Here is a 26,863-nt window from a genome sequence, read left to right as displayed (position 1 = left end):
TACGTCCCGGATCAAAATGCGGTACAATCGTCGTCTTTTTTTCTTTTTTTTAAATTTTTTAATTAAATCGTTGTCATTTGGAAATGAGATCGCACATGAGTATGAATCGAGATCGCGATTTTCTAACGATTAATCGTGCAGCCCTAGCAGATAGCAGCATTTTCAGTCAGCAAAATGTGGTTTTTGCTCTGAGTTTATTTACAGGGCACTTGTTATAAAAACAAGTGAAAAGAGTGAAAATTTTTCAGTCATTAGGGCTTCAGGGCTTCTTTTTGATGAGGACCTTGACTTCTAAAAGAAAAAGGGATATGGCTTGGTCTACATACTAATAATAATGCAATCAAAATAACACTATTTTAGATTGTATTAGAACCTCTCTATTAAATGGGCAGCATGTAAGTTACTTATTTGTATGTATAAATATGAAAACACAAGTAATTAGGCAGAAGAGCGAGTGTGGTGATGTGTCTTACAGAGTAGAGGTATCTCTGGTTAAACTGGTGCATAGCTCCCTGCAGCTGGCTGCGCTGGCTCTGCCACTGCTCAAAATTGCGCACCGATTCCATAGTGGGACGCTGCCATGTGGTGGTGCGGGTGTTGTGGTCCACATAATAGATCCTACCCCGGTCATCCACTCGACGTTCCCAACTGGTAGAAGGAATGAGATGGGATGGTAAAAATAGAGAAATACACATGAAAGTACATTTCAATGCCAGAAACTGACATGTAGGTGATTAAACAAAAAGACTGAAATAACTACTTACACCTGCAAACAACAAAAGTAAATATAGAAAGAAGGTGCTGTATTCTGGACTATAGGAGAACATGGAGTATTTACATTCAATTCACAGCTAGTTGCTAGCCCGTATAGACCTGCACTATAATATTTTGGTGGATCCCAGAATGCAAAGCATACGTGTCTAAGGGAATTTTGTTGGCCCAGACTTGCAACGTGCATCTGGTAGTTGGTTTGGATCATGGTTGGATCATGCTCACAACGTAAATGCACTGCTCTGGAGTTCATTTGGAACTGTTGTTTCAGTCTGCCCCTGAGTGCTTATTGTGTTCATGTTTGATTTAAACAGACTAAACACACCAAGTGTGACAACAACATAAGACAAAGGTGAGACCCTCACCCTGGTGGTAGCGGCTGTGGTCTTTCCCAGGTAGTCGTCCTGGTGTTGTGGTCTACATAGTACGTTCTCCCGTGTGGGTCTTTTCTCTGCTCCCACCTAAAAGATTCAAAATTAAACAACAAACAAAGGATGAAAAATTCTGGTGAACGTCACTCTACTGTTGTCATATTTGTCTGTGCACTGGTGTTTAGGTAATTTGAAAACAGAAATCAATCAAAATAAATACAGTAATACTGATCAGTAAATGAGCAGCAGGGGTTGTTTTTGTGGGGTTTTTTTTACCCTGGTGGAAGAGGATCTGAGGCTCCAGTATTGGGGACCTGCTGCCTGGGCTTGGCCCCATCTGTAGTTACTGTTGCACTGCTACTATTACTACCACCTCCACTTCCTGAAGCATTTGTTTCAGCAGGCGCCGGGGAGGATGACGACGAGGACGTGGTGACCCCCTGGTTTGGAGAGGTGAATGTGGAGGAAGAAGAGGAGGCAGCAACGGCAGTGGCAGAATTAGCAGCAACAGAAGAGGTTGACGATGATGTGGAAGCAGGCGGGGGTTGAGATGTGCTATTTGGTGCTGTGTCAGAGTCTGGCAGGGTAGCATCCTGAATGCAGTCCTCGTGGTCACTTCCAGAGGGCAGCACATCACTTCTTGTCGCAGATGACTGCCCTTCAGCAGCATCACAGGACTCCCCATTGACTGCAGGCAAGTCACAATAAGACCGGAGTGCTGTTTACTTGTACAACTCAATCCATTGATGTCAGTAATGCCTCAATGCCTCAATAAATAAATAAATAAATCAGTCTTTTAAGCCGTTGTCTGCAACAACTGACTTTTAGTCTAAGAGTCTGCATATGTCCACAGAACATGGATAGGCAAGGATCTCTGAAGGTAAATACATCTATTACGTTGGAATTTTTGAGCACAAAATGAATGATAAGATTATTAATTGAACCCAGATTTTTAGAAGGTGAAAACTGTCTACTTGAGCTACTTTTCATGCACCAAAGTTAGCCTATGGAACTCTTACCAGGTACCAGTTTGGTATTCTGATAACCCCACACTGCCAGTTTCCATTTGCTCTAACTGTGTGTGTGTTCTTTATATGCAATGCCATTAAAAAATTTATATTCTGTCATGAACCTCAGCTCAATGTGGCCTGTCCTCCGAGTTTAAGTGCACTCTGCTTTCACTTCGCTTTTCTTTCCAAGGAGATTGGATAGAGGTGCTGAGAGCAGCAGAGATTAAAGGCTTCCCTTAATGTAATTACTCCTCTTCTCTACTCTTCACTAGGTTCACATCGACCATGGAGAGCATAAACCTGAGGTGGTTTGAGACCATCCAAGGCACTATAACAAAAAAATGTTACCAGGGTGCTCTAATAATATTCAGTCTTATCCAAATCTAAGTTATTTTTTGTCTAAAATAAAAAAAACTAAACTAAAAACAAAACAAAAAACAACGTTTTGTAATGTGTACTGTAAAGTAGACATTACAGCATGTGCAAACTCACCCATCCTACTCTCATTATCACTGTCTGAGGGTTGGTGGACAGGGGTGGAGTTGGTTGTGGAGTCTCCGTTGACGACATGACCAAGAGCAGGGCTGCAGGAGCTTGAAGGCACCTGACCATCCGCACCACTGGAGGCTGAACAGGAACCTGACCTTGGGCCCAAGTCTGTACCATTCACTGTGCTTGAAGATAAAATACAGGAGATTTCATCTTTTTATTTTTTTAATTCAAATCTGAATTGCTCATGAGAACAAGCAACTGTGTGCTACTTCACTGCCTCCATGGCCATCGGATCTGAGTTATAACACTGAACTGATTGTTTTGTAGAGGAAAACAGGCTATAATAGGATAGTACGGTGATGTAATGAGTACAACTAAAGAGGCTCCTTTGTGAGCTGACAGAAAGAGACCATCGCAAAACCTGCTGTCAAGGCCAACCTTTGTCTTTGTGAGAGGTGGGTTCTCTGTGTGAGGGAAAACCCAAAAGAGATGGCAAATACAGATAACTCACATTAATGAGTTTTTTTTACTAGTCAGCATATTTACAAGCCATAAAAGCTCTCCCTATAATTACGACTCAAAACCTGTTAAGATGCTGTGCACAGGAAGTGATGCCAACAGATTTTCATACACTGAGTCAAACCCAGGTGGACCTGCTTAAGGTGAGTTAATGTGATGCTGAGACAAAAGACAGGGTACCAATTACAAAAACAGAAAAACATGCACAGTTTGAAGACAACAATGCATCACAGGCCTACAGGCTTTATCATGTGGTTTGACAGGTTATAAAACCTGCTGCTGCTAGATCCACAGAAAGGTTCCTTTACTTGACCATTTAAAACTGGAAACACAAACTGAGGGGAAAGAACAAAGGAAATGCAACAAAACTTTAAATACAAGCGCGGTCATGCTCACAGGTGTACACACGGGTGCTCACAGACACAAACTGCACCCATTTTGGCTCCTACCTCAACGCACACTGTGCGCTGTAAATCTTATGTTCTGCATAATAATATTTAATATTTACTGCTATATACACACACACACACAGAGTATCACGATGGTGTTGTGTTTATTATATTGCTGTTTTTGTTTGCTTGTTCTCTCTTTTTCCCCCCTCTCAACAGGTGATCCAGGTGATATATATATAAAATATGTATTTTTTGCCGCCCCCCCCCCTTTTCTTTTCCCTTCATCAGTATTCCTCTTCCCCCTCTGTCTTTGTTTCCCTCCCTCTCCCCGGTCACGTCTGTCCCGTCTGTAGCAACTGAAAATAAAATAAATATTAATAACAACAAAGGTCAATTAAATGGACCAATACAGTAAGGCAGGGATGGTCCACTTGGTAAAGTAATTTCGTTTGGCTTCTCTCTTTGCCTTCAGACAATAATTCTGATGGCAAAAGAACCAAACGGGACAGACGGCAAAAAGAAGGAAACGCAATAAATCAAAGAGGAATAAACAGAAGACAGAAATCAAGGCACAGGCATTACAAAGGGAGAAAAAGGCCTCCTGTGTGAAACGATACAGATCACTTAACAGTAACAACAATAATTTAGAGCCAGGTTTTGCTGAGCACTGAAGGTTTTAAGTAAGTGAATTCACAGCAGGTGTTAACACAAAAACACTAAAATAATAACACAAAAATGTAGGTTGCATGGACACTATAAAAGAGAGCTGTAGCTACTGTGACATCATCCACTGGTTTCTCAATTTCTGTTTTGAAGCCTTCAGAAGGTGTATTCATGATCGCCATCTTGGTTTAAGGAAAAAAACAAAACAAAAACAAAAACCCAGATGTGATGAGCAGGGGCGGGTCTAACTGTGAATCTACTTGCTTATCAATCACATGTCATTAGGCAATGAAGATGCCCTGGATAATGAATGCATTTTGAAATACTGCATGATCAAGATTTATTATTCAGCATATAAATGGATAAATAAATGACCGAGCCCATTAATATACAGTAGCATGAAATTGTGTACATAGGTCACGACAGCAAGCCATTTTCCATAGCCTTCCGTAGGACTGGAAATGCGTTTGCCATCCCGACTACCTGGTGACCAAGAGACAGAATTAAGCCACATTACCTTTACTTTTCCACCCAGAAGCTCGGTCCATGTTTTATACTGTCTAGGATGTTAAAGCAGCGGGTGACATGTCATATACGTCTATGCAAGAATCTCAGTTTATCTGCAACTAAAAATTCAATACAGTTTGCGAGACTGCTAACTACCTTTGTAAAACCACAATGAAGTTGGGTTTTTAATAGGTTCCAACTATTTAGTTATTCAAACACACAAACATTTTATGTTCACAACAATTTAGGGAAAATTTAATGTAGTAGCATTTAAAGTTCAAGCAAGCACTAAGGCACAGTTTCTTGTGGCATCTCAGAACATCCTCACTTTGTTTATTAATGTTATGTAAAAAAGATTTCAAAATCAGTCATTATTTTATGCTTATTCCTGTTTATACATTTCTTAAAAGGTTTAAAGGGGATTTGTTCACAGATTGTTGTTTAGAGAGATGGATTCATGTGCATATATTTGCTGCTTTAACTGTCTTGCTTTCAAGATGTGTGTTTAGGGTTTCAATGTTTAGGTAACAATGACATGGGGAAAATTATGTCTGCCCGCCACAATTGTCCTTCGGCTGGCCGTGTTTGCAATCTGTCTGTGCACTTGCACATTTCTGGAACTCCCAGGAAGTGGAAACAGCTTTAAATATCCTAATGTTTGTGTCTTGCAGTCTTCTCAGTAGCTGCAATGCAGAGAGGAGCCAAGCAGCCACAACCCTCATAACCACCCCCCATCTGCTGTGAAGAGTATTTCTTTTTTGTGGCTCTTCAATAGAAGCCAGTACAGCTCACTGAAGGGCACTTGTGACTGATAAGACTGGCACAAGCAGCTAGCGTGAGAAATTAAAACACAAAGGGGACGACGGTCTTAACTGAGAAGTAGCAAGACAGAGAAAGACAAGACACAGACCTCACGGGGCTAGCAAAAAACAGGACATGAGTATAAACAGCAATGGAAAAATATGGCTTCGTGTATTCCAGCACAACTTATTGCATTGAAACAAGGCTAACACACTTATCAGCATGTTAGCATTCTTTTACTTGAGAATAAGCATGCTCCCTGGTTTGAAGCAGTAATTCTTAAGTAGATAGAAATTTGCTTTGCGCGGGGGGGGGACTATGCGAGCGAACATAAAATGTCCCAAAAAGGGTTAGTTTGCCTTTTCAGTTTTACCTGTTGGCAGCCCTTGAGGATGAGGAAGATGAATCTCCGTTTTCATGGATGGCGTCACCATTCTGTTGGACCTCTGAAGATTTAAGAAACCAATGTTAGCCTAGAGATAACAGGATTATGTATGCTGGGAATTCATTCAACTGAATCTGTATGCACAATCCATTCACATACTGTTAATACAGATGAAAGACCCCTCCGCCCCTCCTCTCCCTTAGAAAAAGAAAAAATAAAATAAATCACCCACCCCTGACATAAACACTGAGCTCACTGGAGCCATTTGGTGCATTGCCGTTGGTAAGTGGTGCTAGTTCCTCCTGGTTGGTGACAGTGAGTCCATCAAGATACACAGTCAGCTCCCCCATGGGCACCGTCACCCCCTTCTGCTCCGCACTCAGCTTCAGCACTTCCTTCACATTCTCTACTGTGGATTCAAAGCAAGGATAGTATTAGAAACAGCGAATAATAATTACAAATAACGTTTAAAAAAAACCCTACAATTACATGACACTATGCTTCTGCATCTTTAGAGGATATTATCGGGGTCATGCAACACATAGTACTAGTGAGCCTGATTTAAACAATCCATAATGAAGTGGTTTTCTGTCGGGTTTCTCCTGAATACAAACATTTTTTGAGCTGGGAAAAACCCTGTTTTGATGCTGTCCTAACCGTATATTTACTAAACAGTTAGACAAATTACAACCTACACTTTCTACATGTATCATTTGCTACTTTCTGTAACAAAAAAGTTACATTTTCTGTCATGGTCTTCCAAGGCTCGAGTGAGGTCCAGCGTGGCTTTGCCCAGCAGAGCATCTGCTTTCAGGGTGTGGTGGCTCCAAACTTTGAAATCCACCTGTGTGTGTGGAGTTACATTCCTAGAGAATCATAAACAAACACGCACAAAATATGTGTAATTCTTGAAATTCCCCCCAAAATCTTTTTAAACAATTCAAATAGATTTATGCTATCACAAAAAGGAAGAGCAGCAGTTAAAACTGTACTTTTAGTTTTTTAAAGTTAAAAAAACAAAAACAAAACTGGCAGTATTTTAATCTTCTTTTTACTCTAGGATGACTCAACTAAGGAATAAAAGGCTCTTATTGTTGAAACGCTCTGCAATACTCACACAGACTTATAATTCAAATACACTGAGATTTAAGAGCAACTCTAGAACTTTTATAAAGCACTTGTGTGTGAAGCAGTGAATAAACTTATTGGTAAGGCGAGCAAAGGGAACACACTGAATTGATATGACATGTAACTATGATTCAACAGGTCCCCCTCTCAACAGTTATTCCCCACCTCAGGAAAGTATAACAACAAACAGAAAAAAAAAATATTTTGAAGCTTTGCATTCTTCTAGTTTCTCTATTTTTCAACACCTTCATCCCCTCAGAGCACCAATAACTTGTTATTTATCCTGGGTAACCAATGTACCAAGCACACATGATACCACTACCCTTTGATTTCCATCTTCAAAATGAACACTATACAGCACAGTAACTACATTTAGGTCTCTGAATATCAGCCTAAAGAAAAACACTGAATATTAAAGCCTTTGTGTAGCACCCATAACAGCTTGCAAAACACCCATTGTGTAAACACGAGACCACAAACAAGTAGCGCTCTGTCTTGTCAGCAATAATGACCCCATCAAGCCAATTAGCATTTCCAACGACATGCTTCTGACATATGGCTGAGCCAGTCGGAAGCCAGAGAGCTGCAAACGTCTGCCATGTTCAGGATGCTGGCTCCATTAAAAAACACCATTTACAGAACTTTTCTAGTCCAGTCTGACCACTCAAAGAACTGCGGGCTTTTAAATGATACAAAGAGTTTTGTATATTATCATACAACTTTTCCCTTAGTTTAATACTTATAAAATCAGCCATCTGAGGGTTCTCCTGCTCTTATGATTGCCTAATAAGATTCAACAACCACTCTTGGATTAAATACTGTATAAGACTGCTGAACCAAACAAAAAACAAAGCACCACAGAAACTCTCTGTCAACAGCTTTTAATGTCAACACATAATACTGCAGAACAGCTTCTGGAAACGTCATACCTTTTTGCTTGTGTGTGCGTGTGCGTGTGCGTGCGTGCGTGCGTGCGTGCGTGCGTGCGCGTGTGTGTGTGTGTGCGCGCGCGTGTCTCGTCTCCACAAACTTAGCTGTTAAATAAATAAAGATGAAAGAAACAGCCACTGACATTAAATAAAATGACATGCTTCAACACACAGCCTGTTGAACGCTGTCAGCCAGGTGTACACAGCACACTTACAAAGTGAGCCTCTCGTCCCATTTAGGATTGGAGGAGCTATGAGATTTTGTAGTGCGCCGCGTCTCCCCCTCAGCTGTCACCTCCACATAAATGGCAGTCCCAAACAGGGAACTCTTCTTCCTCTTGAGTTTGGCACAGGACACTGATGGAGAGAAAATGAAAGACACCATTTAAACTCAATTACATTATATTTACAGCAGGAAAAAGTGACACTAACTCTGACATTTAGGTCATAAAGTGTGATACATGAGTATTCACATAGAAAATGTACACAGAGTGCTTCAACATAAGCTTTTTGTGGGAGTGGCAACACCCTGAGGCGACTGACACTTTTACACATCGTAGCCCACAGTGTTTTACTCACCAATGGCATAGAGTTGTGACGTTCCTCTGTGGTTATGGCTAGTCTCTGCTCTAGATGAGGCCGTGGCCATGTCATACACCACAGTGGAAAACCTTTAAACCCGCAAACATTACACACAAATGACCGAGTCAATTCACAAAAGAAACGTGAGTGCCGATATTTCTCAATAAGAATAGAGAAATCAAAAAAGCTGCATATTGTGAATGACAGGTTTGTAACTGAGGTCTAACCAGCTAACAGCGCCTCAAAGTTAATCAACATCCTCTGTAAGCAGCCTTCACGTTTATATTCTCTTTCACCAGAGTGAGAAAGCGAGACCATGTTACCCGTGCAGTTTGGGTTTTTTTGTTTTTGTTTTTTTTTTAATCCAGCACAGTCAGGGAAATGTTGAGTCAAAAGCAGTCGCAACTATGGCTACACTTGAAACAGGAAATGAATTTTAAAATACTCTAATCTAAAATTCAAACTTGGCCAGGGTTTAATAAGAGAATATTTCTCTTCAAATTATACAAGACAGCATTCTCTTGCTATGCCACAGAAGTACCAGGACAGATTTGGGAGAACTTTTACTTTCTGTGGAGTGTAAAGTGCTTCAGATAAACACAAATGTTGATGGTTTGGAATTATTTATTTTATACATGGAGTTACAGTTTTATTCTTATATTATTCTATCTCTTCAGATATGAATAGTACCCAATAACTGTAATTCTCCACAGAAATTCCAGAAAAATAAAAAAACAAAAATCATGTATACTCACAACTGGTGTGTGCTGCTAGACCCTCCGGTTCAGCCTACTCCGTGTCCCATGGTGCCACTGAAACAGAAGAGCACAGGTTTTTAGGATAAGATTTAGCTGGTAGAAAGGTCTGACCTCTGACCTGATTAAGATAACAAATATATAGTTACAACTTGATATGCATTTATTTCAACCACAATAATCAAACTGTAAGGACACTAAGTGCTGAAGCGCTTCAGGTTAACAGAACTAAAGCTGAGTATCTTGTGTAACTTGGGTGGGCCATCTAAGCACGTTTATGTCTGCTCAAGTATATTTGGCAACTCATTCTGGCTTTATTTCTTTATTGTTACAAGACAATGACTACATCTGCAATCAGTTAACTAGCAGATATGCCCTTGCCCATATTTTGAAAGTTCAGGTCCCCCACACATCCCAGCTCATGTTTTCTTACCAGCCATCTCACTGACCACATCACTGCAGAGACCACTGTCACTAAACTGTTTCTCCAGAGTGTCTTATCATGTAAACACAGACTCCAAGACTCCACGTTGGACTGCAGCTGGAGACGGGAGTCTTTGTTCTGCTTGGAGACCCACTGTGAGCTGAACCCTTCAGCTCACTGAGGTTGCAGAGCAGCCCAAGAAATATTAAGACTGGTTGGTTGGAGTCTAGTAGGATGAGAGACTCACTGGAGAGGCATTTGATTATACTGCTCTGTTATTTATTTGTCTCAAAATAGTTGGTACTTAAAACATTTTCCAAGTAGCACCTTATAAATTTTTAGTGTGCCACAAATACAATTCAAATCTGTGGCAACCACTAACAATTTACTTTAGTTACTGCAACATTTCCAAAGGCCTGACAAGCCTCCCATCCATAGTTATAATGCTCGTGTGGGGCTTAGTGAAGAGTCAACTGATGTTAAGGCTTCTGGACACTAAACCACTGTCAGCACATTAGTCAGACACAGCTTCTTGCAAAAGACAGCATCCATCAAGTAACACAGAGCAAATCCACAACCTATTACAGCCTCAGTCAGCTGGGAAAAATATACTAAATAAGTATATGAGGAAATTCAACCATTCTTCCAAGTCATCAACTAGTCATCAGCTTTTCATATCATGTGTGGTTTACAATGACTACTTTAAAAGTCATGCAAGCCAATTCTATTCCCTTAATTCACATATTTATATATATATATATATATATATATATATATCTTATATAGCTCTCTCTGAGTACTCAGAGCACTCTGTACAACATGCCACATTCACCCATTCACACAAACATGTGCTTGTGTGCTTTCTAACTACCATTCACACACATCCAATGGATGCATCGGAGAGCAACTTGGGGTTAATATCTTGCCCAAGGACATTTGGCATGCAGGGGAGGAGCCAGGGATCGAACCACCAACCTTCTGATCAGTAGATGACCTACCCTACCTCCTGAGATACAGCCCAAGTCAGGGGTTATGTCAGGTATTGATTAAAGTGGGACGTGTGAGGGTTACTACTAAACAGCATCTCTGAGCAAGAAATATGGAAACAGAGTGGTATTTATACAGCGGTGTTTGACTCCTAATCACCAGGGTTGAAAGAGGATCATAACTCAATAGCTGATTTAATATTGCAATTAAATTTGTTTTCTGAAATACAACTTAAACATTTTAACAGCTCAGAGATATTGACAATCTGAAAATTGTTAATTGCCCAATTAATACACACCCAAGGACTTTGGATTATGGTGTTTAAAGATACCCGTTTTGAACCTGTTCAATACCTGCTTGGAGGGGTTTAACAGCAAGTCTAGGGGACAATTAATACTTTATTTGTAGGATCTGGATTCTTGGGTAACACCAGATGGATTCAGTTATTAAAAAAACCCTATAGAACCATAGAAAACACAGGAACTTTAATCTTAGGTTCAATTCAGTTTTCTTTGTTTTGCTCGAGGACTACTTATCTGTTTTAATATGCTAGCTGCCAGCAGGGTTAGCACAAGGTTAGATTTGCCTACAAAACAAGAGTAACGTGCTTACTGCTGGACGTGCATTTTGTATTTTGTGAAGATTGTCTGATCATGTTCCTGCTTAATCAAAAGGTTTCAAAGGAGAGTCTGGCTAACAAAAAAATCAGCTTGACAGCAGACAACTTCCCTTGTTTCTCTAAGTGTACACCTTTGTGTGTAAAAAGCCAAGACAAATCCTTTCTCACACCACCTGTCAAACAAGCTTTGCTGTCTGTTCTAATGCACTGTCCGTCTTCCTGTGACCTAATGACGCACATAACAGTTTATACATAGACACACATGCCCGCTGTACTACAGCTGTCTATAGAACACATCCGGGCAGACCATGAGCAGGAATGAAGCATAGATGCTTATAAAGTATATTTAAATGTTTAAAAGTCCTGATGCTGAATACCTATTGTTTTTAACCTGACACCGACTGACATGGTTATTTTTTAATTTATTACTTACTTCGGTTATTTTTATGTTTGTTCTGTTTATTTTTATTTTTAACTAATGTGGCAGGAATTTCCTAACTTTAAGACAAATACAGTAAATCTCATCTTTATCCAAAATAACGAGACTGTGATTATTCTTACACTACCCCATACCGTAAAAGCTTTTTTTTTAGTCCACCTCTCTTTTATTTTGCCAGACTTTAAAAAAAAGATTCTCACATGGGCAAAACACACAAGCTTTACACAATGGTAGCAGGCTACAACTCCTAATTTCACCCACAGCTGCTTTCCTGCTTTTCAAAAGTTCAGTGTCTTTGCAAGTGAGTGAGAGCACAAAAACAAGCATATTTTAGAACCAGCAGACAAATAAGACACTTTTCTCTAAGTAATTTCCTTCCAATGTGGCACTAGCATACACAGCATGTGATATCCCAAATACTAAACCACTGGTTCATGACAGAGAGACAGCAAGACACTAAGAATCCTGAAATACAATAGCAGATACTGTATAAACATAAACCTGCATCAGCCACTCAAACAAACACAGCCATGAAAGACCATTTCTCTGAGACCAAGACTGTCCAGAAAAGGGAAATGTAAGGCAACTAGGCCTAATCAGTACTGACAGGGATTCTCATCAGGTGTTAGCGGAGCCCACATAAATATGGTCTCTCTTACTTTGTCTCAGCTCAGAATTTCGTCTTTAAAGCTAGAGACCCTGAAAGTGTTACATGTTATGCTCACTATTCATAGGATAACTCAAGTTGGAGCAACACTGAAATAAACAGCTGTGGCTCAAGCTCACATTCACCTGTGTTAAGCACTGTCTACGACCCGAGAAACACCCAGACTAGAAATGTCAACACGTTTAAAAGTTAAAGAGTAACACATCGTTTCCTTTCATGAGAAAATCTTTAGTAATCAGTCACATGGATCAATGGGTAATAAAGCAGAAGATTGATTCCACTTAGGCACAATTCGCAGGCCATACGCTAGCAATGCTTAATTTACATATTAAATACTGATCATAACACACAAACTCCGGTACAGTTACCGAACAGCGGCTAACTTTGGGGTAATCTACTGACTGCTAGCATTAGCTTACAAAGTGTAACTTAATAGGCAGCTACTGGCCTTCCGACACTTAACCTCCTAAATCTATTTGCAACACACATACGTACAATATGTGCAGATACTCCCGGTGATAACCTTTAAATGTGTAGTAGTACTAGTCTGTAACTAAAGCTACACAGCTAGCTATCAATAAGGTAGCCAGCTAGCTACAGATAAAAAAGCAAAACAATTTTAGTCTTGTGAAAGTAGCTTAACGCTAGGTGACTATCCTTTCTACTGTGTGTAGAATATCCATCTGACAAACCAAAGGGTGATAATGGGCACATAACTAAAAACGTAGCGTGTTTGCTTAATCTACATCTGCATATTGTTATAACGTTACAGCAGACGCTAGCTAGGTGAGCCAAGTTAGCTGCTCGCTAGCCGGCTATCTGACTAACTTACTTAGCATCTTGGCTAATTGTCCGCCATCACAAAGCTAGCCAGTTCGGCTGCATATAAAATACAGGCTTATCAAGAAATACTATTTAAACACTCGGAGAAAGTCTTTCTAAATGCTTTAAGTGACATTAGCAGGGGTGTTTTACCTTGCTCGCTGTTCCTCTACTTTCCTACACTCTGTGTCTTGGCTGTGTGCTAACGCAACGGTTGTCAGTAAAATCCTTAGCCGAGCAGGCCCCTCAGTCTGCTACGGCTCTCTTGCCATCTCTGTACAGAAGCCTATGACTAGCAAAACACACGGGCGACAGGCGCGCCACCCCAGTAGATACTAGTGGAAAAGGGGTAATACTGCTGTGTAATAAGTCGGAACACGAAACAGGCTTACTGCTATACACTGCACATTTATTACTTTTATGTAGTCTAAACGGAAACCCTTAACTAAAGTATTCGGTCCGTCATTATCCAATTTATTAATAAAATCCAAACTTTTGTTTTTCCTTTTAAAACACTCTTTCTTTGTTTAATCTCAAAATTTCTTTATTTTTACGTTTCACGTTACTGAACGTTGTAAGCATTGTTGACTGAAAGTCCCGTTTACTTAACCAATTTTACCAGAGAAATAGTGTAGGGGGTGTGCGTCCCTACACAGGTCCCCGATAAATCTGTCGGGCACCGATACATTAGGAAAGAAAACTAGGCCGATTTGTGGTAACTGAATGTGTTGATGTAATGTAACCTCTTATTACCTGATACTTTTTAAAAATATATTTGTAGTTTTAAAGGTTTAGAAAATACAAATATTTAGAAGAAAGAAGAAAAAATATATGATTTGATGTGTTACTAGTGTTCACTTTACTTACCTGCCTTGTTGTTGATCTGTAAGACCATTAGAGATTGATTTCAACTTGTGATTCTAGATTTTCTGAAAGAGACTCATTTTATCTGATATACTGTATCTAACTTTCCATATTTTTCCCCAGGTGTAGCAAATTTCCTAATTCTTTCAGCCACTTATCAAACAATGGGTTTGTCTCAGATTTCCTAGACTGGAGCAGAATTTTTCCTGCAAACACTGTGGATAGAGCTTCTTCGTGATGTATAACCTGCTTGAGTCTACCACCCCAAATAATGCTTTAAGAGGGGCAAAGGGGCACTCCAAATTAAAAACCTCAATGAAGAAACATTTCCCCCACACATGCTCAGTGCCTAGTTCTTCCTGCCAGTGTGTCCTGATGCTTATTTTTTATCATTTTAAAATACAGAGTACATCCAGATTTTGGAGCCAGCTTTATTTTGTAAAAAACAAAACAAAACAAAAATACTGCAGTGACTTATATTTAACACTTTATTTTCCACATATTAAAGAGAAACATACAGACACATTTCAGACCCTTGCTGGTGTTGTTTTCAGAGGATCTGCTGCTCTTTTTCATGTGTGTGGTTGATGATTTAAAACATCTTATAGTAATGAATATTACATTAAATTGTCTGGAAAAATCAAAAGTTTCTGGTAATCTTTTACATAGAGGTAATGGTTGTTGAATGGGACGTCTCGTGGGATTGAGGTCTCTTTTTTACTAAATGTTTGGAGCACAAAAAAGTAAAAATAAAATACAATAAAATGAAATAAATTCAGAAAAGCTTACAGTCATTATACAGGAACAACAGCTCACAGGGTAGATAACACAAAATGCACATACAAGAATCATAAAAGCTTTTGTCAGTTATGTTTGTGTATCGAAGTTACCCACTTTGAACAGTCCACAGATACAGATGGTAAACTGGGACAAAACCGAAAGGCTTTTAAAAAGCTTTGTTATCCAACAGAAATTTGAGTAGATGTAAAAGTATTCTGTGGGTTTAACTAGTTGGTATGTGCACTTGTCTTGGAGTCTCTGATTTCAAATTTTCAGACTCTTCTTAAGAATATTTGTTACAAGATTTGTGAAAGTTTTCTTGGGATTTAAATTGACTATTCCCCTTTTGATATGATGCAGAATTGACTCCAAACCTAAAACGACGACAGATCTCAGCACCCTGCTTAATACACTTAATAACAGGTCTTCTCCTAAGATCTGTTGCCTTTTGTCTATACCAAAGATTACAACTGGTAATTTGCGCAAATAATGTCAAATAATGTAGTCAATATTAACATTTTAAAGCAAATTAAAGCAAGGCTGCCTTTAAAATTATGGTAAAAGGAAGTTTTGAAAGCCTTGAACTCCAAAATGTAGACATGAATTAAAATAAAGATACAGGACCTAAATTAGTGGGGAAGTTACTTTTGGAAAAAAGATTCTTCATTTGGCTAAAAATAAAAGTTTGAATTAAAAAATACGTCTCAGTGTTTAAGTTTTTACAATTTCTTTTTTAAGGAAGTATTTGGAGGACATGAACCTGAAGGGGTGTGGGGGTTTTTTTTTTGCCAAACAACTTTTATCAGTTTTCAGAATTATTATTAAAGATGATATTGTGTTGGTGGTCGCCCAGTATTATTGATCAACTATTATAATAAACCTCAGTCTGTACTGTTTTTTGTTAGTAGGCACATGGAAGTAAAAATCCTAATTATCTATTTCCTAATTTAGAATAGCATTTGAGTCAAGGGGATGCTTTTGAGCTTAAAATGATTGACTAACTAACAAATAATCCTGAGATAAAAACTGCGGTTCTGTGGCAGGCAGATGGGTGTAATTCCAGGAAGAGTGCAGATGTAATTGATGACACTGTTATTAAATTGTGTGGTCCTGGTATGGTGCATGCTGGACTCCTGGTGTGGATGACATTTAAACTGAATAAATGATGTTATGATGGACTGAGAATCATCAGAGCTGTCATCATCACACATCCATCTCTCAAGCGAACAGCTCATCTCAGTCTGCAAAAAATAATGGAGACTTATTACAATGACAGGTCCAAAACCTTCCAGGGTTACTACATTTGTGACCCTCATTTGTTGGTGAGCTAGAGGCCAGAGATCAGGCCACAGAAAACTCTGTAACCTTGCATGAATTATTTGCAGGTGGGTACGTCAGTTTAAATGAAATACATAAAAAAAATATCGCAAATGGCTCAGTGAGTAAAATCACTGTCTAACCTATTTAAAAAATGACTTTTAGTCAACAACATCGAAAGGAGCCAGCTGAGTTGGTTCGGGCATCTGACAAGGATGCCTCCTGGGTGAGGTGTTCCGGCCATGTCCCACCGGGAGGAGGCCCCGGGGCAGACCCAGGACACGCTGGAGAGATTATATCTCTCGGCTGGCCTGGGAACGCCTTGGTGTTTCCCCGGATAAGCTGGAGGAGGTGGCTGGGGAGAGGGAGGTCTGGGCCTCTTTGCTTAGGCTGCTGCCCCCGCGACCCGGCCTCGGTTAAAGCGGATGAAGATGGATGGATGGACAAGAACAACTGCAGTCTTAAAACTTGAATGAATCATACATTTACACAACTGTTAATAAAAAGTGAAGTCTTTTAAAAAAGGTTTTACACTCTTAAAATTTGATTAATGTAAATTTTTTAATGCATTTAGTCAGTCTACTGTCATTACACACATTATCACTAAAAGAGCACAGCGGTGCCACAAAGGCACAAAAACCTCACACGTGTAATAGTTTGGAAAAAAAAAGAATAAAAAAAAGCGTTTTAACAACTTTATGTTTCCAACAAATTGTTGCCATCATCACACTGTGAAAGACAGTTAATTTTACAACAGGAGCCATATGTTTGACAACCATTCTCTAAACCTTTTTTGTCCTCACAACTGCATTGTTATACTGGGCCCACAAAAATAATGAAATAAATAATTCCTCAGAACATGGAAATGTTCCTGGATGCACGCCACTGCACTTATTTTCAACAGACAACAAAATATGCAGTTCCAGAAAAGGTGAACCCATGTGAACTTGACAGGGTAAGCTAAGCAATCTAAGAAAACTTGATCTACAATCAAGAGGCAATTTCCTGATTGGAGATATGTATAGGATTTATCACAAAGTGCAAACGCCTGGTTACACTCAAGAAGGACAGTTTGACCTTTGTCAGAAAACATCTAAATGAGTGCACAGTTTGGACAAAAAATATTTGTACAGAAGAAAAACAGCTTAACTTGTAGCAGAATGGCAGGAGAAGCAAAGCACGGAGACAGAGGGAAACAACTCATGATCTGCAGCATATCACATTAACTTTCATATCATCTGGTGAACTTATGGCATGGGCATTTATGGCAGTGGATCTGTGTTTCTATTGATAATGTGAATGTGATTTTTGAAGGGATATCAGATATCATCCATCCATCCATCCATCCATCCATCCATCCATCCATCCATCCATCTTCATCCTCTGTTACTTCTCTGGATCTAAGCACAGATACCCAGACCCTCCCCCTAGCCACCATCTACACCTCTTCACGAGGGAGACACATAATCGCTCCAGTGTATAGTATATAGATAGTCCAGACATCCTGGTCTGATATCTGAACCACATCAACTGGCTCTTTGAAATGTGGAGGTACAGCAGCTCTGAGCCCCTCACAATTAACCAAAATCTTTGTCCTCTCTCTAACCGTGAACGAGATACCCTTCAGAGGAAGTTCATTTCTGTACATTGTATCCAAGATTATATTCTTTCTGGTAGTATCTGTAGTTTGTGGCTATAGTTGAGGGTAGGAATGCATTGTTTAGTAATGTGACAGCTTTGCATTAACGCTCAGCTCTTTCTTTATCACAACAGACCAATAGAGCAGCGAGATTACATCAGATGATATTACAGCCTGTCTGTCAATCTCCTGCGCCACTCGCCCCCTGCCCATGAACAAGACCACAAGTTACTTCAGCTCATCAAATTCAGCTGATCAAGAGACCAGCTAGGAATTCTGTAAATAACCAATACTGATCACTTTGTGCCTCGTCCATCAGCTTGAGCTGCTCTGGGGTTAAATATTATCTCCTTGCTCCTAAAGGCATAGTTACCCACAGCAATTGTATATTATAAACATATTGCCTATCTGCAATTGCTTCCTGTCCCTTCAACTCACCCACACAGTCTAACTCATGTTGCACTGCATCATGGGGAGTTGTCTCCCATAACTCCCCATGATGCAGTGATCTCCCTTCATGAAAGGGAAATTGCTGAGCAATTATTGATTCTAATGACCACATGCCTACAGAAAGCTGCTGTTAATATCGTTTTTCCTGCTCTTATTGTGTGAAACATTCATGTTTTTGCTTTTCCTGCTGTTAATGATCTAATGACGGGTTCTCCTTTGAGTACATTGAGCAGCAGGACACTAATATGGCAAACAAACTGCCTAATTGGCAGTTGGCAATACAGTTGGCTGGTTTGGAAGAAGAGTACTGCATGGCCGTGCATCTGCTTCAGAAAGCTACCAACTGCTCCTCCCTCCTCTGTAGCAGGGATGAAGTATTTGTTTAACTGGGCTACAAACATTGTTCTAATATGCCTATAAATAGCTATAGTAGCTAAATAGCTACTTCGGCCTGTCTGTCTGGTCTGGTTGCTGGATTCCTAAACCGAATGCATATCTCTGAATCCTGTTCTAGGTGTATAAGCCGTGGCTGACTGCAAAATAAAAATAAAAAACATAAAAAATGAAAAATTGTAGAGAAAGCAAATTGATAAATTCAGGATATGACACAAATTTAGGATAACTATCACAGCAGTGTCGTTGTGTGAGGCTTAGTTTTCTAGTTTTTTATTCTTAGTTAATATATTTGAGCATTAGTTAATTTTTTGTGTTGTTTTATTGTTTCAGAGTTTTTTGTGATTGAAAATCTGTTAGTATTCATACCTGTATGAGTCTCCTTTGATTACTTCCTGTTTTATTTTGAAGGACAGCTTTCTTACATGTCCTATGTTAGGTTTTCTCCACAACCATCTGGACAATAGATGGTTGTAAAAACATTTTCTCAGTTTCTGCTGTAACCTTGTTGTTAAATAACTCACCGATTACTGTGAAAACTTGATTAAAAAATGAATAGTCTTTAATGAGATAAAGCTTTCTCATGCAATTCTGTGAACGTAATATTCGTATTAATATTACCAAAAAACCGGCACCAACAATAACACATGTATACATTCACCAGGCTCTGTTTTTTAAAGGTAAAATGCAACAACAATGTAATTGATATTACAAACAAAATAATATGCATTCTAGGTTATTTGTAGAAATTCACATTAACATAAATGTTTAGGATGAATAATTTGTTGAAGCAGCTGCCTTTCATACGAGGTACCAAAGTCATGTAGACTGTAGTAAATCTGTTTACTGACTCAAGATGCTGGCACTGTGACATGTGCCTGTCATTTTATCACTATTGAAGTGGTTGGTGTGATACCACTGTAGCAGGATCAATGGCCTGTAGCGTGTGTTGGACTTTTCGTCTCTGATGTGATGTGATGGGGTGTTTCCTTTTGTCTGTTTTTCTCAGATTGCGATTTTGTCTTGCGACAGAAGCAGATGACATTGAAGAAGCGGCAGTGGCATGTTGCACACGAGTCACAGCAACCGGACTGAGGCAAACAGCTTTGAGCGAGCTGGGAGCATTTGATCTTCACAGGATTTGGCCTCACTTTAGCAGGAGGACAAATCTCATTTTGAGCAGCAGGACCGCCTCTGGGCTTCTGTGAGGTGGGGAGAAAAACAAAACAGATGGCGAGAGCATCAGAAAAGCCATCTGACTCCTCTGGATCCTTATAGTAATACTGCCTCCAAAGACTGAAAGCTTTGACTGTGGGTACCCACAGCACACAGTAAATGCTAAACATTTTTGACCATTTTAAGGATTGATTGAAATCATGTATGACTAAAACATGAACATGTATATGTTTTGTTAGACTTACAGATTAACAGCACAGATCTTGAACTTACTGGCACAAGAATCCTCTGTCGTTCATAATGTCCTCTCCTGGCAAACAGAGGCCTCACCCTGATTCCATTCGTAGACCCTGTTGAAACAACATCAAACTATTTTCTTACTTAAGAAGATCAACAAACCTTCTCTTTACTTTCCTGTTTTGAGGGTTGTCTCATTTTTGCCCCTGTAGTGCACCTGTTGTTAATTTCCTTAACACCAAATCAGCAAAAACTGATGAACAATGCCCCTCTGCTACTTAACTCAACACATCAATATCCCCAAAGTTTAACTGACTTGATGATGAACTCTGATCAACAAACGTTTCTTTAAATTGTTGATTTTTTTAAAGTTCTGAATCAGGAAAAAGGCAAGTTTTTTGTTCAGAAAAGAGTAAAATAATACAATAGAATCAAAATGTACGCACATAAATGAAAGTACAACTTCTAGAGTTTGTTTCATGTCACACAAAGTGCATTTTTATAATCATTTGTTTAAGTCACGAAGCACTGGCGCAGCAAAGTTACTGTTAACGGCAAAGCTACAGATGAGGATTAGGGCACCTCGGGAAAAAATATATCAACATAGAAAATAAATCTGGTTTTATTAATATCATATGAGATAAAAAATATTCTGTAAATTTGTTTTAATCCATGTAATTTGTCACCTCTTTGGCCACCAGAGGGCCTCAATGTGATCCTCTAAGTTAGACGTCTAAATCTTTTTCCCACTAAAGAGCTGCAAATCATCTCTGATTTATTTAATTAGACACACACGCACGAGATATCTGGATACCCAAGAGCTGAGCAGGCAGGCCTATAGATTCCTCCAAAACTGTAACTGAAAACATTTAGTGACATAGGCCCGAGGTCACATATCTGAGACTGCTGAAAAAATGTAAAACGGTTCACACCAGGGGTATATGACAGTGCATGAATGTATACTGCTATAGAGACAGGTCAACTCTCAATTTGCAGCTCATATAATTTTATGGCAGTAATAAATCACTCCTCAAATAGATGAGACAAGATTTGCCTAGACACTGGTGGATCTCTATAGATAAGCAGCCGCAGCAACCTCACACCCTGCTTAGCAGGAAACTCTGAGACTGACAAGGTGATTTATTCGCCCACAAGCTGTCAGTTCTAGACAGGTGATAGAGGTGCCCGGAGCTTTTACTGCCGCGTGTCTTCCCCTTCTTATGTGAAATCCTGATTTATGTTTTAATAACATGAATAATAACACGGATGTAAAATGTATAACCCCCCAAAAACAAAATGCTTTAACCACTTGATATTAAAACTTGATCAAGCAGCAGGAAATTGCGCAAATAAGATTAATATTATTGTTATTATTATTGAAGACTCCCATAAAGTGTTGTCATGTTGATATACGCTTTCATAGGTGATGCCAGCTGTACCGTTATGCGCTACGAGCCTCCTCCTCTGCGGCTCATGTTGTGCTGATGAATCATGGGAGATGCCTGACGTTTTAAACACCCTTTAAACTCTTTAAGTGGAAAACGTTTGGTGGTGCTTTGATCCCCGACTGTAATCCTAGCAGAGCGCACTTCTGCAGTTAACAGTAAGACTTGTCTAACTTTGCTAAAATTACACAGCAGTAAATCTGAACGAACATAAATCAGTCACAATAAAAAAGATAGCGAACTCAAATACTCTAACTTTAAACACTTGTAAATCTGACCTAAGTGATATATCAGAAAGTGACACGTCCCCACTGCTACTAAATATGCTTGTCATGCTCTTTGCTGCTTTAACTATGTGCAGACAATTGAATTTTTACAGTCAGCTTTGGAGTGTGTGGAAATACAGCACAGAAGTGGTGGTGGGTAAAGGTTTGATCGCACTGTGTGTAGGATAGCGTATTCAGAGCCATTTCATATACCAAGGTGTCGTTTACAGAGGATAATGGCTCGGAGATCAAGACACATATAAAGTGAGTGCTTTTTACAGCCTTTAAAGCAGGCATGTGCAATTCATTTTCCCAATGGGGAATCAAATGAAAGTACTATTTGTTTCACTGTGCAATACCATCAGAGGTGGGAGGTAACGAAGTACACATACTTCTGTGCTCAAGTAGAACTTTCCGGTATCTGAGGGCCACATCAATCAGCTGAACTCAGTTTTGCTCAATATTATTATTATTTTTTTAATCTCTTTATAAGTTTATAAAGGCCCCGGTTTCTCACGTGGGCCACTGGGAAAATTAATTCCCCACCTCTGCTTTACTAAAGGCTGTTTTGACTTCAGGGATGAACACAGCCAAAAAGATAGAAAGACACAAATGTTCTGTTCTGTTCATGAAACTTGGTGTCTCACCACCATTTGTAACACATTTATGTCACAAATGTGACATCAAAATGAACCCAGCAGCTGTCCCATATCCTCTAAGCACTCCCAGGACTCACACTAATCCTCACATTATGTGAGACTGCAGGTTAATTTCAGCAACGCCATTTTTTTTTCTTATCAATTCATCCTGACAAATCACATTTAAACCACCCCCAGCTTTACTCTGAGACTGTTTAAGCGCACAACAGCAGCGTGATATAAAGGTGGCCACTTAAGGTGGTATTACATCAGTCCTACTATACGGTACTTTTTGTCCCTCACCCTGTACAGCAGACTTGTGCAATTCTTTTTAAATAAATACATTTGATTTATTTTGTGTTATTATTTTTAATTTTTATAATAGCCAAAAACGAAGTTATCGGTTATTACTTTAATGAGGTCCAGCCATTATTACAGTCTGCTGTTTCTGCTGGCTTGTAAACCAGCAGCGACCTCGTGGTAAATTATAAAGTGTTATCCCACGCACTCACCTGTGCCATGAGAGGCCTTCCTCAGCGGCACATCCCCGCGGGCAGCGGCTTCACGGTCGTTGATTCGACGACTTCCGAAGGCCAGCTGCACAATGCACAGACACAGCAGTGCCAGCTTCATGCCGACTCTAAGCTTCATCTCCCTCTTGACACACAGGACCCCTGACGGGAAAGGCCTTCCTTGTGTTGCGATGCCAGCTGAAGCCTTCAAACCCAACCTGTTACTTGGCTGGCCTGTTCTCTGTGTCCGCTTCTCACTCCTCTCCAACTTTAATATATTAAGGAGGCAGGCTCACACACGCATGGTACACACCCCACTTTGTCTCAGCGCCTTCAAACCACAGTGACCGACGGGGTCCCTTTATTCACTTTAAACAAATAGATTTGTTCTGCCTTTATATATATATATAAAAAAATAAGATAACGGCTCTTACGCAAATAGAAAAAACATTTATTAGCCACTTCACAACATAAAGAGAGCAGATTTATTCATGCACATGTAACAGGATGAAATGTTGTTACTAATAATCTGAAAGAAGTTACTAGTGTGTCTTTATTTGGATTTTATCTGAAGTCCAAGAGCTGAATTTAGAGAACATGATTAAGCTGTGAGACAGAACACAGACTGGCAACCTGTGACGGATGTTTTTATGTGATAACTTTGTCCATGTGGAATTTATCTAATTGTATTCCTGTTGCCTTCCCCTGAAGCCTTGAGACATGAACGAGGATATAAATTTAACATGGTGATATGTTCATGGGTGGAATTTGACGTTTTTATCACTTTAGTTAAGTTTTATTAACTGTAGCTCAAGTCAAAATGTTTAGATTTCATTTACAGCATATGACAGAACTTGTGTTTGCATTTTGAAAGTGATACAATGAGCTGGATGAATGCAGTGAAGGCAGCACATTAAACGAAGCTTTTAGTATAAATAAAAAGTTCAAACTTCTTCAGTGAACCTTGCCTTTTGTAGGTTGAAGAAAGCACACACGACGGAAACCTGCAATCTGAAACTGTACGTGACATTCAATTATTATACAACAACACTTCACGAAGGAAGAAAGTTCAGTCATAATATCAAAGAAGCTTTTAATTTGAAACGTGTTTAAAATGATTGGCAGCGGATTTAAAGGACATGTAACAATATCTCCTTTCCATGCTGACAAAGCGAGTCAGAAATGAAAGGCAGCAGCTTGGGCTTAAGCTCCATATTGCACTCTTATATAGCTGCAGTAGATATGTGTTTGTCTGCTTGGTGGGGATTCTTGGTCAGGACTTTATCAAAATATATATTTAGCTGTACTTTGTGACTTATACTCCCTGTGTGCCCGCTGGTTATAAAGAAAGCGTTAAACCCATGGATACATTTATAAGACACGAGCTACATTTTCAGTCTCATGTACATAATAAGAGCTTCATCTGGCATCCACATGTTAATACAGCCACAATAAAATCTTTGACTTGGTGAATAATGAGTCTGATAAAGCGTTTTATTATCAGAGAGACTCTATTGTTGCTTAAAATCCATTCAATCACCAACCCCTCCCCTTAAAAACCGTGGCCTCCGAGCTCTGAAAGGTCTGTGGGGAGATCCTGCAACTGATTATCTTCTAATAGGTAATCGATGCTCACAGTTCTGTTGCAGTTTGTGCTGAGTTGTATAGCGAGCAAAGATATTTCAACTTGAGCACATTATGAGCTCAAGAGTTCAAAGAAATCAATCAATCAAGCAGATCTTAAAAAAACACATACTTACCTAAATGTTTTGAGTTTCCATGACAGTTTGTCTCTTTTGGAGTTGCTTAAGCAGATAATTCTTGACTCTTATGCAAGATGATTGACAGGACTGTGCAGTTCTTAAGACACCCTTCATTTCTCTGTATTGTTTTTCCTGGTAGCCAGATTCTCTTTTTCCTCCAGGGTTTCTGGAGCTGTTTCAGTTTTTTCTTTGGCTCTTTGGCTGCTCTTTCACTCATTTTTAGTTCAGTCCTTGTACCTGATCATTTCCCTCTGACAATGGTCAGGTACAGGTTCTTGATGTTATTGTTTGCAAGCCGTTTAACACTGACTCATGAATTGTTCAAGCATAAAAAGGCACTGAGTGTATGAACCGATGCTGTGTCTACAAATAACAGCTCAACTTAGCAAAGCATGATTTTAAATTGTGTCTTTAGGCATTTTGTTACTAGCTGTGGTACGTAAAGGTACACAAGAACTGGACTGAAAATTGGTGGCAACAGGTCTGATGGAGTAATGAATCCCAATGAAACATTTCTGGTTCAAAAAATTGCAGATGCCCACGAGTATTTATTTCAGCATGTAGGTAGTGCTACAAAAGAGGGCTGAGGGGTAATGCTCTTTAAATAAAAGGTAATTTCAAATGCAGTGAAGTTTTCAGTAATAATGTGTGTTTGTCTCCCAGTGTGTTGCTAGTTTTTCACAGGGAGAGGAAAGAAAGAGCTAACTTCACTCAGAGATGGAGAAAGATAAGAAAGACAGGAATTTAAATGTTAAGCTGATGATACTTAGATTTATTTATTGAATTCCACCTTCAGTATAAAGAGAGCATAAACAGGACAACTCATAAAACACCTGCTTACATTTGTTGAATGCCGTTGTGTGAATCCTCAAAGAGGAGTAAACCTCAGAGCAGCAGTAGCCCAGATCAGCTGATCACAGCCTGTACATGGAAAAAATCTACTGAAGCCCACAATAGAAATTGGGATTCTTTTCCCCACGTTGAGCCAATACAACCGATTTTTAGGGTTCCACCCCTGAGTGCACTCATTCTCTGTTATAAGGCAAAGTTTGTAATAGAGACAAGAGAAAATAGAGATATTTTTCTTTCTTTTTCTCTGCTCATTTTCTGCTTATATGCTTCAAGCAGAATACATTTATTGGAATTAAAATTTAAACCGAAGTAAAGTTTTTATTCTCCTTTATTAAGTCACGTCACCTATTTCCCTCTTTTTTTTTTTTTAAAATATGTAGAAATGAACAGCAGTATATTGCGAGGAACAAAGGCCTTAAGGTTTTCAGGGACAGCTTCCAAACAGATAATTTAAGATGACTTGCATTTAATGAATGATGACTTTTAATGGAAACCTAAGAAGCCGTTAAAAAAAGCCGTTACTTTATTTCAATCTGTCAAGAAAAATATGACCCAGATGGTTCTGTGCAACTAAGAGCATCCAAGAAAAATTCTATATGCGCCAGGATATGAAAACCAGACTCAGCGCCTCCGTCACTGTCAGATGTTGTTGTTTTTGTTTTTAAAAAGGCTCAGTAGGCCAGAAAAGATCGACAGTGAGCTGCCATGGCGCTATGGATGTCATCCATCTTTTATTATTTTAACCGGGAATATGCAAACATCTTCAGGGAGCAGAGGGCACACAAATTATTCTCTTTATTGAGCTTGAAACCTGCCACAAAACCAATCTTATAAAAAGCCGTTCATGGGGAAAGTCCCCGAAGGGTCTTTAACTGGTTCCTTGAAAACGTTCAGAAGAACTTCCCACTTGAGACACATGGGAGGAGAGCTGGCGTCTGTGTCCTCCACTTGAAACTGTGAGTCAACACAGGAAAAGGAGACATACAACATCACAACTCAAAAGCTGAGAGTAGAAATGTCAAAACCCAAACGAAAGTGGCATCACATAAAGAGCGGGCACTGATGGTAACTAATATACTTTGCATCTTTACTTAAGTCAGTGTTGTTACTAAAAGGGTGGTAGTGGGACTGAAACCAGAACAGAGGGAGTAATAAAATGATTAGAAGGTGCACTCTGCAGGTCAGCAGAGGCAAAATTATGTCTTTACAGTACAGTCGTCCCTCGCTATAACGCGGTTCACCTTTCGCGGCCTCGCTGTTTCATGGAT

General features: G+C 39.4%; 2 protein-coding genes across 2 annotated transcripts in view; both read right to left on the bottom strand.

Annotated features, from left to right (window-relative positions):
- Nucleotides 1-13,672, bottom strand: part of wwp1 (WW domain containing E3 ubiquitin protein ligase 1) — a 23,062-nt gene extending 9,390 nt beyond the window's left edge. The window contains exons 1-11 of the mRNA XM_005752372.1: nucleotides 13,417-13,672; nucleotides 9,306-9,362; nucleotides 8,548-8,639; nucleotides 8,184-8,325; nucleotides 6,653-6,777; nucleotides 6,144-6,320; nucleotides 5,900-5,972; nucleotides 2,645-2,826; nucleotides 1,419-1,830; nucleotides 1,137-1,232; nucleotides 474-648 (exon numbers count right to left, since the gene is read on the bottom strand). Coding sequence (XP_005752429.1) covers nucleotides 474-648; nucleotides 1,137-1,232; nucleotides 1,419-1,830; nucleotides 2,645-2,826; nucleotides 5,900-5,972; nucleotides 6,144-6,320; nucleotides 6,653-6,777; nucleotides 8,184-8,325; nucleotides 8,548-8,617 — 1,452 coding nt within the window. The 5' untranslated portion in view covers nucleotides 8,618-8,639; nucleotides 9,306-9,362; nucleotides 13,417-13,672. The remainder of the gene's footprint in view (nucleotides 1-473; nucleotides 649-1,136; nucleotides 1,233-1,418; nucleotides 1,831-2,644; nucleotides 2,827-5,899; nucleotides 5,973-6,143; nucleotides 6,321-6,652; nucleotides 6,778-8,183; nucleotides 8,326-8,547; nucleotides 8,640-9,305; nucleotides 9,363-13,416) is intronic.
- A 5,620-nt stretch (nucleotides 13,673-19,292) lies between these two features.
- Nucleotides 19,293-23,213, bottom strand: LOC102195756 (agouti-signaling protein-like). Its single transcript, XM_005752371.1, has 3 exons — nucleotides 22,981-23,213; nucleotides 20,156-20,232; nucleotides 19,293-19,908 (listed from the first exon to the last, which is right to left on the bottom strand). The coding sequence occupies exons 1-3, from the start codon at nucleotides 23,117-23,119 to the stop codon at nucleotides 19,636-19,638; spliced, it is 489 nt and encodes a 162-aa protein (XP_005752428.1). The 5' UTR covers nucleotides 23,120-23,213; the 3' UTR covers nucleotides 19,293-19,635.
- Between the last annotated feature and the right edge of the window lie 3,650 nt (nucleotides 23,214-26,863).

The sequence above is a fragment of the Pundamilia nyererei genome, unplaced genomic scaffold (genome assembly GCF_000239375.1).
Source record: "Pundamilia nyererei isolate P.nyererei 1_Seehausen unplaced genomic scaffold, PunNye1.0 scaffold00355, whole genome shotgun sequence".
Classification (NCBI taxonomy): Eukaryota; Metazoa; Chordata; class Actinopteri; order Cichliformes; family Cichlidae; genus Pundamilia; species Pundamilia nyererei.
This window is presented reverse-complemented; position numbering and strand designations above follow the sequence as displayed.